The following is a 14,045-nucleotide window of genomic DNA, read 5'->3' as shown; positions in this document are numbered from 1 at the left end:
AATATTAAGGTGACCAATAATCCACAAAACCATTTAATGTGTTTTACTGGCACCATGACATTAAAGGGAGTTGATCATAAGCTATATGCTTTGACATTCCCTTTATCTCTAGACCCAACCGCGAGAGAATGGTACTATGGGCTAGATACAAAATTCAAAGCAACATGGGAAGATGTAGTCTCGGCTTTCATTACCCAATATGAGAGTAACGTAGAGTTCAAATCAACTCTACGTGAACTTGAAATGCTTAAGCAAGGCGATGATGAAGGTTTCCTTGCTTTCTATAGTAGATGGCGAGAAAAGGCGGCTCACCTTGCCCAAAGGCCACCTGAACTCGAGTTAGTACAAAAATTCATTAATAATTGTCATGAAAAGTACAACAAACATTTACGCTACCTTGGTTTAGACACTTTTCAAAAGGTCTATTCCGTGGCTACTATGATTGAAGATGATCTTGCTAAAGAAAAAGCAAACAAACCCTATCATCATCAACCTAAGAACAACTACAAAAAGGGGAATGATAATACCTCATCCTCTATTGATGTATTTGCGACCTCTACGCAATATAATAATACAAATCAATATGGCAATAATGATCCTCGAAGGAGATGGACAAAAGAAAGGAAATTCACACCATTTCCCGTGAGCTATAAAGAATTATTAGAAAAATTAACCGAAAAAGGCTTACTCACACCAACAGGGCCAACACCACCCACTCCACCAGAAAGAAGGTTTGCTCAATGGGATGGTAATGCTTATTGTGCTTATCATAGAGGCGTTGGGCATGATACTTAACGTTGCAACGTCCTAAAGCACAAAGTACAAGATTTAGTAGACGATGGGAGAATTCCCACGCCTAAACCTAACAATAATGCATCCCCATTAGGGTGGTTTCATATTGATGAGGACCATATGAGAAGTGATACATTCAATCCTTTGGACTATATCACACCTATAGGAAAACCTCTAACCACAATACTCATAGGGGCAACTAATGAAGTATGTGGGCTATGGGGCAACGGCTTTCAAGACTTATATGTCTCTAAGTATGCCGCCATCCCACCTCCATCTTGTTTACAAAATGAAACAAAAGGAGCGCTTAATTTGGATCATTTGTTGGGGAAGTCACAAGACTTATCAAATCTCTCCTTGGATGAACAATGGAATCAAGCACAACTCATGGAACATCAGGCACACTCAAAAACTCTAGAAGAAAGTTAGTTCAGGAGTCCTACAACTAATCCAAACAAGATAGATCATCTAACTCGTTTTGGGCGAGTTTACCAAGCACCACCAAATGGATCTTCGACCACACAAAATCAAACTCAAGGTCAAGTGCAAAATCAAATACCACCTCCACTTGAGGTGGAAGATCCATTAGTTAAACAACTTCGCCAATCCAAGGCGAATGTTAGAATTTGGGAACTCCTAAGTACTTCTAAAGAACATAGGAATTCTCTTATGAACGCTCTTACGGCTTTGTCTGTAAGCACAAACACAACCCCTCAGGATCTCGTTAGCTTGCTTACTAGCGATAAATCCGACAAATCAATCATTTTCACTAATGATGATTTGCCTTCAATAGACACTACCCACAACAATGCATTATACCTAACTGTGGGGTGCAAGGGATATAATATCCCTCTTATTTTGTTAGACAATGGGTCAGCTGTAAACGTATGCCCATTAAAAACTGCAAAATACTTAGGCCTTAATCCAGAAAAAGATTTTCAATCAACAACACAAAGCATTAGGGCCTATGAAAACTCAAGGAGATCAGTGTGTGGAATTGTTAAGCTACCAATTACCACATGCCCAATTCAAAAGATGGTTGAATTCCATGTCATGGACATTAAACCTACATTCAACCTTCTACTTGGACGTCCTTGGATACATGAGCTCGGTGCAATACCGTCCTCACTTCATCAAATGATTAGGTTGAACTATCAATGGCTTCCTATGACTATACATGCTTCTCCACTCAAAATAACTATAAATGATCAATCACTTTTGGAAATAAACCATGATAATGATGAAGAGGACATGTGGAGATTTGCCGCGGAGCCAATCTGCACAATTGAAATGGAAGAAAGCCTTGAAGAACCATTCAAGCTTGATCCATATTCCACCCAGATAGAAAACAACATCTTATTCAAGAGTAGTTACTTTCTTGGGATGCCTTTGGGAATAGGTTTGAAGAAATCTCTCTTACTTCCTATCCCAAAGAAAAGCTTCTCCTTTGGATTGGGATATAAACCAACCATGGAAGAACTAGAGTCTCACGATGCGAAAAACAAAGCACATAAAGACAACAATAAGAAAGGGATAATCACTTTACTCCTATCCTACCAACAAACCCTTAATGGACAATTCATTAGGGAGGGAGAAGATTACCTATGCTATTGCTTTCTAGAACCATTAGTTTTGGAATGAATCAAGAAGCCTGGATTTGAAATATTTCATGATTGCTACTTCTTGAATGACGATCTCAAAATCGTTGAATCAAAACACCCAACTACAGATTGCTATGATAGGCAAGCATTCAACTTGCTATTTGGACTAGAGCAAAATCATGTCGCTACAATGACTAATCAAAATGCCATTCAAGATGAAGCTTTTGACCCAACCTCGTTGATCACCCCTTCTAATGAAACCTTTGAGCATGGATGGAGGAATCTTTCAAATGGACCAATCACAAAGGCGATAAGCTGGAAATCATCACAGGCGAAGGAAAGATGTTTGAAGAATCGAACGATGAATCTAGTATAGACTCTAGGGAAGCTGAAAATTTAGGCTTTGTGGCCATTACTGAATCTTTATTATTTTCTAATTTTAAGGATGAAGATCCCAAAAAGGATTCTTCTGTTAATGTACTCTCTTTTGAATTTAATATTATGAGCTCTATTTCCGAGTATATGCCTTCTCTCGAATCTTTTGAATGCTATAACAATCAATCTCATGAAGACGATAATATTAATAAATTGGTTGAACTAATGAATGAACGAGAACAAAAGAACCCTATAATTGAAGAAACCGAAATAGTCAATATATGAACTAGTGAAAACAAAAGAGAAGTCAAAATTGGCTTAACTCTAAATCCGAAAGAGCGATCGACCCTCATATCGACGCTCAAAGAATTCGAAGACGTGTTCGCTTGGTCATACAAGGACATGCCTGAAATAGATAGGGAAATTGCGGAACATACCATTCCCTTGAACCCTACCTCTAAACCAGTAAAACAAAACTTCGACGAATGAAACCTGATGTCACATTAAAAATAAAAGAAGAAGTACAAAAACAATTGGACGCAGGTTTCATTCGCGTATATAATTACCCAGAATGGGTAGCGAACATCGTCCCAGTCCCTAAAAAGGATGGACGAATTCGCATGTGTGTCGACTTTAGGACCTTAATAAGGCTAGCCCTAAAGACGATTTCCCTCTACCACATATGGATATATTGGTAGATAGTACGGCTGAACATGCGATGTTATCCTTTATGGATGGATACGCAGGTTACAACCAAATTTTAATGGCAAAAGAAGACGAAGAAAAGACATGCTTTATCACCCCTTGGGGTACATATTGCTACACCGTCAAGCCATTTGGTTTATAAAATCCAGGAGTTACGTACCAAAGAATGGCTACGACTCTCTTGCATGATATGATGCATAAAGAAATAGAAGTGTATCTGGATGATATGATCGTAAAGTCCAAAGATAGAATGGGACATATAAAAGCTTTACGCAAATTTTTCACTCGCATAAAAGAATACAAAATGCGATTGAATCCACAAAAATGCGCCTTCGGGGTAACTTCTGGCAAGTTACTCGGATACGTAGTAAGCACACATGGTATTGAGATCGATCCCTCTAAAATAAAGGCAATCGTTGATATGCCTCCCCCTCAAACAGAAAAAGAAATTAGGGGGTTCCTTGGAAAACTATAATACATTAGTCGGTTTATCAACAAATTGACTATGACTTGTGAGCCAATATTAAAAAATTGAAAAAAGAAGAAAAACATGAATGAGATGATCAATGCCAAAAGGCCTTTGAGAAAATCATATATTATCTCAAAAGTCCACCAATTTTAGCACCACCAGTACCCAAACTACCTCTTAGGCTATACATCACAGTTACAGACACGGCCACAGGCGCCATGTTAGCACAAGAGGTAGAAAAAGTCGAGCGTGCAATATATTACATAAGTAAAAGGTTCATTCAATATGAAACAAAATATAGCACCTTGGAAAAGACAAGTCTAGCATTAGTGTGGGCAACTAAGAAACTACGACATTATATGCTACCACACACTACTCATGTGATTTTTTAACAAAATCCGATAAAGTATTTGTTTGAACAACCACCTATACAAGGAAGAATATCCAAGTGGTTGGTAATGTTGGCCGAATTTGAGCTAAAACATATTCTTGAAAAATCAATAAAAGGAAAGGTAATTTCCGATTTTCTAGCCTAACATCCAATTCAAGCAAGTCATGCAGAAACTACTCATCTTCCGGATGAAGAGATTCTCGTGACACAAGATGACAAATGAGTAATGTACTTCGACGGTGCGTCCAATCAAAAAGGATGTGGCGTAGGAGTGTTACTCATAAGTCCAGAGGGAACACCCTCCTTACACCTACTAACAATAGGGAACATGTCTTTGTTGTTTACAAGGGCTCTCGATGAGCGAGACTGTGAAAATGCATCGTCGTTCTTAAATGATTTTCGAAATCATCAGCTTATTGACAGTCGAACTCGGATTTCGAGAAACACTTCTAGATGTAATAAGGATGACGAATAATCTTACCTTATATTTCATGAAGAGACATTAAGTGACATAGGAAAAAAGGTTACACACTAAAAGCGCACTTGTCCAGAAGGACAAGTGGGAGATTGATGGAAATGGTGTCCTTCGAACAAGTGTATTACTCCGATAGAGTGTTCGAAATTATTAGTATGCTAATTATTCAGTGAGGACAAGTGATCAGAATACCTAGCTGGAGGCCTTCCGATCAGTAATATTAATGTATAATAAATATTACAGTTTAATCTTGACTAAACCCTTCGGGTCACACCCAAGCAAATAAACAATCTGTAACGACGAATAAATCCGAAGGATCAAATGAGTCAACAGACTATTACGAACAAAGATGTCGGATTCTGAGCTTAGAGCGTCGAAACCAAGCGTCATGAGTAAAGTTGAATTTAGGAATCGACGAGATCGAAAAATCATCCAAACAACAAGTCTATATATAGCCCTAGCTTCGCATTGGCCTAGCCAAGCGAGGGCTAGGCTATAAAGGTCTGCTAGCCATAGCCGCTAGCAAGGTCGCAAGCCTAGCAGCCTTATACGGGTGTTGGCTTGCTGGTCGAGCTTGCATGCTAGCAGAGCTAGGAAGGCCAGCCGTAAGCTAGCGCCTTGGGCCTCGCTAGGTGCTGCTAGAATCAGCTAGCCTAGGCTAGCATGCCCAGGTAGTAGCATGCACAACAAACAAGCAGCCCGTGTGTGTGTGGCTTGTTGTTGCGGGCTGGTGCGGGAAAGCCCAGCTAGCAGCCCAGTTGTGAGCTCAATGAATGCCCACATGGCACCCTTTTTACCCAAGGCAAAGGTATGTCATGTGATGCATGCTTAGAGGGGAGAGTTTTTGCTTGGGAATCAAGGAGACCATGTGGTCCTCACCTAACCACTCCCATGTGTATGTCAAGTATTGTTTGATTATTTATCTTGCAATTTAACTTAATTTAGAATTAAATTAACTGCTCATTTTTCTCACTTTATCATTTCTCCAACATGGAAAGATGATAGAAGTTTTTAGGAGCCTTTGCGTATAAATACCAACTTGAGGAGTTGGGAATTCTCACTTGAGTTGAACTTAATAAAGCATCTCCCATAAGGTGAGAAAACCTTTAAGTTCGTAATACTCTAGTAGTCTAATTTTGGTCTAGCCCGGCTAAGCTCTGGGTAGGGGCCAGGGTCGTGTTTGCGGGTGGACTTCGTGGGAGGTTCTCGCATTTGCGAAACTCGAGTAGCTTTCAAAATAAGAGCTCTCTATGGAGCGAAACACGTTACAAGGGTAAAATTGTCTTTCTAACCTTTGTTAATTGTCTTGTTAATTATGCATGTATTAGTTATATTAATTGTGAGCGGGTCTCGGGGTCGGGTTTTGTATTCCGCGGGACTCGGACTTTCTGAAACCCAACACCAATTCTTGAGAAAGCCGTAACAGCGCAGCCCACCAAATTTAGGTTAGAGTGACCTAAGAGATGGCACATTTTCCAACGACCATATAAATAGGGAGATTTCCCACATTTCTGGGGCACGTTCATCGATTACTTTCTCTCACATCAGAGAAAACACCTTATCTCGGAATCCGAGAATATCTCACTTTACCCTTTACGCACTTTTTTACATTCTTTGACTGGTTTTAACTTGATTGTCGGAGGCGGAACTCCAACCGACCACCCGGAGTCTTCGTCGTTTTGCAGGTACAGGCGCTTAAGATTTTAGTCTTGGTGACGTAACTCTCCCGGGGGACAGAGAAAATCCCGAAACATTTGGCGCCGTCTGTGGAGAGAGTACCTCTAAGATGGTTTCACAAGAACCTATACCTACTGACATTCAGAAACAGCCAACGGCTGAACCAGAGGTCCAAACGGACCATGAATCTGGTGAAGACATTGATGTCGAAACCTATGTGGCCCTTGATGGATCACTCATAACAAGGCGTGTCCGTCTCAAAGATCTAAGGGAACAAGGCAATGATAAATCATGTCGAAGCAAGTCATCTAGTCAGCCCTAGACGGCAAGAGGGACCGATCCAGTCACCCGAGACGAGCTCATGAAATTCATGGCAAGTTTCAAGGGTGAAATTAAGGACCTGGTCACAAAAAACACGGCTGGTCCCAGCAAAGGCCAGTCAGCAAGAAAAGCCTTCTCGCCATGAGAAGGCGAAGTCAGTCAAAGACCGAGAGGACACTCCACATCAAAAAAACAAAGAAGCAGCCTCGGCCTTTGTTTGATCTTTTTAAGTTCTGTTTCCCTGAGACGGGAACAAGGAAGGCCATCCGGCATGTTCATTCGGATTGTAGCAAAAAGACCTTCTTTGATGCTTGACTCCTTATTGAGCAAAAGAGAAATCAGCAACTGTCTGAATAGACTTCCACGTCGAGTTACCCAGATAGCTTGAAGAATACCTCGAAGAGGTATTCTCACTCAGTATAGGGGAGCCAGTCAGGCGGACCCTACGTCCATACTGGCCCTCGTGTAGGTCAGGCTCAGTACGCAACCCAACCGCCATACATGCCGCCTTCCCAACCATATATGCAGCCTGCCCTCTTTGGGGGTCAGGCGGCACCAATTTTAAAAAGTATTACATGCATATAGTAGCATTATCCAATTTTAAAAATATTCATACTGTTAATGTATTCACCCTTGGAAAGCAGCTTGAATTTTTAATCTAGTACAATATCATCATTGCATTTATGTTCAGACTTCAAAGGGACATCAAAATAACAAATTTCATGTCCTCCAATGATAAATTTAAGTAAAATTCAATTTATTCTCCAAAAAACATCATCTGAAAATATTCAAAAAGAAAAGAACAGTAGAACACTTTCTATCCTAAAATTGATACATGTTGGCATATATACAATTTGAACATCACAATCAAGATGACAAATGACCAAAATTGCACCTTCCAATCCAAATTTCTGTAATTTCAGATCATGAAAAGAAGACGATGATACAGCGACAATAATATGAGTGTGTTGCGCTGGCAGTGAGCCCCTCTTATTTTTTAAGGGATATCAACAACGACAAGAAGACGAAGATGTTACAGAGGTCATGAATTAACAGGAGGAACTCTGTAATATGCAGGGACTATAGCAGGGAAAAACATTTTTCTCACCCCTTCTGCCTTAATAATTGGAAATATAATTCCGGATGCACCCTGTAAAAGAGAAAATCAGATCAAGAACATTCATCAAGTATAATTAAAACCGGATTCACACAATGAAACACATAAATATTCCTTCAGGAAACAAAAAGAACGAAAGTGAAGTTGGACATACAGAAATCAATCTGGCTCCAATCCATAAGCGTTTAGGAGAGGGAAAAGGCAGTAGTAGGCGACCAACTCCATATATGGCAACAGCAAAGAAATGAAGAACCAAACTCAATGGCTTAGGATTCAGCCCAGACAGGAGAGCGATGGGTCCATTTGAAAAGACACCGCCAAGACTTAAATAATCAAAGCACGCTTGGCGCATCTCCTTTCTAGCTTGATCAGGGGAGGCACGGAAAACCTTGTACAAAGCACCTGCTAATGTGTTGATAGTAGATGCCACTGGCTGCAAATCACAAAAGATAATTGAGTCAGTTCTAGAAGTTACATAAATCTATATACACAACCTAGTGAGCCAAATCAGCAAACCCTTGCAGAGACATGGGGGATTCATGTGCATGAATGTCATAGCTAAACCACTCAAAAGCACTAAGATCTCCAAGTATCTAAATAACAGCCTTAATAAACAAGAAAATTAAATCTTATATCTTATATGCAACTAGGCATTTGCTTAACTTCAATCTTCAAAGTATGATTCATCAAATGAACTTTATTTAAGAACTATTGAACAGTCAAAATTGGTGTAACCACTAAAACACCCGAAAGAGATAAAATAACTTACTTTACGCAGAGTGTAGAAGGATTCCAGGTATCGGCAGAGACTAGTTGCATCATTCAAGTCCTTCAGCGGCCTCAAAAGATCTCGCAACAGTACAATGTCAGCCAGAGCTACAGTCATTCCTCCACCTGTTAAAGGATGGCGCATGTTGAATGCATCTCCCATTAGTAATGCCCCGGGCTTAGGAAGAGGTGCTGCTGGCATGCTTTTATTTGGCATTGATTTAATGTTTCCTTTATCAATGGCTGTGAAAAAGGCATCATACAACTGTGGAGGTATCTGAAATGGCAGATCAGTTAATTAATAGCTTTTAAAGCACAAGTAAAAAACACAGCTTCTGTAAGTACTCCCAGGAGCACTAATAAAATAAGTTACAATAAACAAAGCTTTTTAGGGATCTACATACTTGGGGAGCAACTACAGTCTTCAAATACTTAGCCAGTTCACCACTAGCAACAGAAGGAACTTTTTCTCCTGGTACATCAACAAGACACCGGACTTCTGTACTACTAATCGGATAGAACAAGATTGGGGATGGATCTCCTAAAACAACATGTCCATGGTTTTCATAAGGAAGTTGACAGTTCTCCAGAACGAGCCCCACAAAACATGAAGGCTGGTCTATCTGCCAGAAACAAAGCTTTATGAATTAGGTCAAAGCTTTTAGAAAGATATACATAAATACACTGCAAGTAAGCAACAGGATTTGAGAAATAGAATATGTATAGTTTTTCACAGAAAATCACCTTAGGTTTGCACAGTGAGCGACGCAAATTTGAGAAACAACCATCACACACAATGGTCAGGGGTGCATATGCACATAGCTCCTGTCCAGCTTTGGTCTTGTACCTCACACCCTTAATTATCCCATTTTCTTCAACAAGGGAGGTAACTGCACCCTGCTCTAATTGCACACTGGAGAGAAGAAAGTTCAATGAGTCCCAAGTAAAATCTATTCTGTACACAATGGCTCTCAAACCGAAATACACAATGAAAAAGGCAAAATTTAAACTTCATCATCTTAGCAGGTAATACTTTCAAATTAATTGCTTTATCTTACATTTATTTATATTTTTTCTATTATTCTAAATAAAATCCTCAAAATTGTATTAAAATATAGTGTAAAAATGAATTATATGTACTACGGAGTAATTATATACCATACTAGGTCTATGTTACTTGAATACTCTCTTTTGTTTCTCAACACTAAGACATTGGTAAGGCATTTCCACCCATTTGGACAAAAATCACGATTATTTGTCACAGACTGACTAAGTTGGACACTTGGACATGTAAGCCTCCATATTGGACACTCTTTCCTAAGAAATCAATTGATAAGATACGGTAAATATCTTTTCCTAAGAGACCAATTGATAATACATATCCAGTGGCAGAACTAGCAAGGGACAAGAGAGGACAACCCACTTTTAAAAAATAAATTGTTCAAAAACATAATCTTGTATATATTAATTCATATCAAATGAGATGGTGCAGTGGCTAAAGCCTTGCTTGTAAAGGATGTAGATGCGGGTTCAAACCCCTACGACTTCATTCAAGCCCTATTTTTGAATAAGTGCAAAATGACTACTACGTATAAAATTAAACTTGCAACATTTTACTTTCAATTGAGTATAACATACAACTGTTGCCTTCTTGGTGAGTGAGGTGAGTTTTGTAATCAAGAGACTAGAGTTCAATAATTGATGCAAGCATTTTACTTTTTCATTTATTAATATTAGGAATTTTTGCAAAAAACCTACCTTTTAAATCTTGTTTTTTTGCATATAACCACCTTTTAAAAAAAATGTTGCAAAAGATTACCAATTTTAAAAATTTTGTTGCAAATTATCACCAATTCAATGTAAAACAATTGATAAATTTGGCTAAAGGTGGTCTCTTGCAATATTTATTTTAAAAGGTGGTTATATGCAAAAAAAAAAAAGATTTAAAAGATGGTTTTTTGCAAAATTCCGTTATAATAATTATTATTATTCATTTTTTAATGTATAAGATAGTTTTCTTTCCATTTTTTCTTAACAATTACTCAAGATCTTCTGGATTGAGAGGGAAGCTCTAACCACTTGAGCTATCCCTCACTCTTTGATTAAGAACTAGATAACTAATATTAAATGTTGATTGACTTTAGAAGACACACAAATATCTAGAAGTAAATAGAAAACAAACCATTATACTATGATGTTATTAATGAAGAAATTGTACGGATAGTTCATAAACTAAAGTTAGCAATTTCTGGAGAGGATATCGTAAAATTATTTTAAGTAAAAATTTGTAGTCCAAAACAAAGTTCAGATTCAAGGCAAATCATATACCAAATTCACTCAATAAATATTCATTTATTGACTTTGAACATTTGTTCCCTGATGTTCCACCGCCAATGTTACATAATCAATTTTGTTTAAGTGATGTACTCTGTAGTTTTAATATTTACATATTTCCTGAGATGAGTATATCTTTGTGAAATGGGTTTTAATTAAGCCAAAGTTAACAGTTCATATGATATATTGTGGAAAATACTTTATATCACACTATGTATGTATATAGTACAATAGTGACTTATATGTACAATACAAGATAATATTACATATATAATTTGGGACAAAATAATGATCATATTACTGAGTAATCCAAGTATTCCAAGTAGTATCCAATTATTACTTAAAATAAATAAATAAATAGATAAGTTCATGCATAACAGCTTGTTGAAAATCAAATTTCATCTCACACGGGAAGGGAAAAAAATCACATTTCAAGCCTGGATTTTACGTTGTTTAAGACAACGCTTTAAAATGTCATTCAAAAACCTCAATTTTTTCCCAGAAATGAATTCAAGTTTAAAACCCCAATCTGATAATAAGATGAGAACTACACAAGTGGAACATAACAATGACACAATTGCTCAAAATCATAAATTGAACCAAAGACAAACAAAAACAGGTTTGATATAATGTACAGTATCAACAAAAAATAGAAACGAAATCATCCAAAAGAAAAGTACAACATAACATACTTGGGCAAGGAAGCAGCTTTCTCCCTCATCCTCTGAAAAAAACGGCCATTATGAAACCCTCTCCCAGAAACATCTTGATGAAATTTCTCCAAAGGGTAAGAAAGTTTAGAATTTTTCCCATCTTTGAAGAGAGCATACCCAAATACGCGTTGAGCATCAATGTTTTCTACGCAATCTGTTATCACATCATTAAAATGGAAATACCCACAACATTAATCCATGGTAATTGTTACTAAATATTGTTCCAAAGTTGTTTCCAAGAATTCGGAAAAAGAATGTATTGTTATATCAAATACATCCTCCTGTCCCAAATTAATTGTCACAATGATAGCGTGATTGAACAAGTAACAAGAAAATAAATCCGTAGACTTGATAGGAGTAGTTATTTACCTACAAGTCCCAAGTCAATTAACTTGAGATATCCTCCGGGCTGTAAAAGCTCACCAACAATACGATCAGGCTCTGCCAAGTCTCTCTCTATAACGTGAACTCGCCTACCGTCCTACAATAAAATTTCAAGTTTCTAATTCAGCAATTATTCTATACTCAATAGTCAACAAATCACAACAAATGAAGTAAAAACACTCGCAAACAAATAATTGAAACCCTGCTAATCAATTGTATACTTCCTCCATCTCTAAAAACTTTACCTGTTTTGATTTTTTTTTTTTTTTTTTTTTTTTTTTTTTTTGTTTTCTTTTGACAAATCAACCAACAAATAGAATTAAAACACTTGCAAACAAATCATTGAAATCCTTATAATCAATTGTATACTCCCTCGTCTCTAAAAATTCTTCTTTTTTTTTTTTTTTTTTTTGGTGACAAATTAACCAAGTTAGCATGCAAACAAATGATTGAAATCCTGTTAATCAATTGTATATCCCTCCATGGACTCTAAAAATTCTTCATATTTCGAACATCTTTTTGGAGAAACAATTCAAAAAGGAAGAACTTTTAGAAATGGAAATAGTAAAAACAGTTTGTTACTAAATTTGAAATTACATAATTAAGTATTATGAATAATCCATTGAATTAAGGAATTAAACCCTAAATTAGCATATCAATTTAGAACTAACTCCACAAAATTATAAACACAGGTCAACGAGCAAAAAAAAAAAAAAAAAACAAACGAAATTCAAAAATCATAAGACCTTTCCAAGGGTATGAGCAAGAGCAGCACCAGCGACGCCAGCACCAACAATAATGACGTCAGAACTATTCACATCGGATCTACATTCACCAGCGAAAACAGCGGTGGTAGTTACGCCGGAAACACCATTTTCCGACGAACATTTATTCTCTCTCCTCTTACTCGATCGAACATTCCAGACAAACGCAACGGTCAACAATAGAGCGATCACCCCTCCGACTCCAACAATGTACTGATCGAACAACATTCTCGAAGATTAACGAAGTTAAAAAAAACAAAAAGTTACAATTACTTCGTTTTTTCTCCTCGAAAGTCGTTCGCCACCGTATACGGCGGCCGGAGTTTTGAATTTTCTATTAGTTTTGTATCACAAGTGATCAGAAATTGGAGGCGTGTTTGGAATAAAATTAAATTTGATGAATGTATTTGTTTTGTTTTAATGTTTATGAACAGATCATAGATGGCATCGTTATATAAAGGTTACAGCTCAGCACAGTGCCAGAGTATCTTTCGATTAATTTTTTTTTTTTTAAATTTGATTTTATAAAAAATTGAGATAATGGGAATGCAACTGAAAATCTTAAGGAGGGAAGAGGACGTAATCACGTAAATGTGTACGTTGCGCCTATGTATGGCCTTATTGGCCTACTTCGCTACTTGCCTAATTGTTTGATGCCTCACTAGTCACAGCTAGACGGCCTAGACTTGGCAATCCAGACCCAGACCCGAATGACCTGATCCATGACCCAAAATTGACCCAAAATCAGTGACCCAAAATTGACCCAAAAACTGAATCAACCCAACCCGACCCGAAGTGAAACTGACCCGACCTTGACCTGAAACTCGAAATGACCCAACCCAAAACGACCCGACCCAAAGTTGACCCGATACCCAAAACGACCCGACCCGAATTTGACTCGAGACTCGAAGTTGACTCGACCCGAAGTTGGTCCGACCTTTAACCTGAATTAATTGACCCAAATATACTCGAAACCCAAAGTGACCCGAACCAAATTTATCTTATACTTGAAATGACCAGAATCTATTTAAGCTAAAGAAAGACCTTAGCAAACCGAAATAGAAAAAAACTGCAATCAAATTGACTTAATTTTTTTTTATTAATTTGTAATGTGTAACATTGTAAGTAATTTACATATTTTGAGCATTACTTTTCTCGA

At 37.6% G+C, this 14,045-nt stretch overlaps 1 protein-coding gene across 1 annotated transcript; it reads right to left on the bottom strand.

Moving 5' to 3' along the window:
* Window positions 1-7,451: 7,451 nt before the first annotated feature.
* On the bottom strand, window positions 7,452-13,284 carry LOC145613370 (squalene monooxygenase SE1-like). The gene is made up of 8 exons (XM_081668469.1): window positions 12,869-13,284; window positions 12,108-12,219; window positions 11,718-11,892; window positions 9,436-9,604; window positions 9,096-9,314; window positions 8,693-8,968; window positions 8,078-8,356; window positions 7,452-7,956 (listed from the first exon to the last, which is right to left on the bottom strand). The coding sequence occupies exons 1-8, from the start codon at window positions 13,112-13,114 to the stop codon at window positions 7,849-7,851; spliced, it is 1,584 nt and encodes a 527-aa protein (XP_081524595.1). The 5' UTR covers window positions 13,115-13,284; the 3' UTR covers window positions 7,452-7,848.
* Between the last annotated feature and the right edge of the window lie 761 nt (window positions 13,285-14,045).

This window comes from Chenopodium album, chromosome 25 (genome assembly GCF_948465745.1).
Source record: "Chenopodium album chromosome 25, dcCheAlbu1.1, whole genome shotgun sequence".
Classification (NCBI taxonomy): Eukaryota; Viridiplantae; Streptophyta; class Magnoliopsida; order Caryophyllales; family Amaranthaceae; genus Chenopodium; species Chenopodium album.
This window is presented reverse-complemented; position numbering and strand designations above follow the sequence as displayed.

What these genes read in the sequence shown, in the direction of transcription:
- LOC145613370 (XM_081668469.1), bottom strand. Translation starts at nt 13,114, where the DNA reads ATGTTGTTCGATCAGTACATTGTTGGAGTCGGAGGGGTGATCGCTCTA. An exon ending in AATTGACTTGGGACTTGTAG is followed by an intron (nt 11,893 to 12,107) that starts GTAAATAACTAC and finishes ATGTGATAACAG; the next exon opens with ATTGCGTAGAAAACATTGAT. An exon ending in TTGGAGCCAGATTGATTTCT is followed by an intron (nt 7,957 to 8,077) that starts GTATGTCCAACT and finishes TCTCTTTTACAG; the next exon opens with GGTGCATCCGGAATTATATT.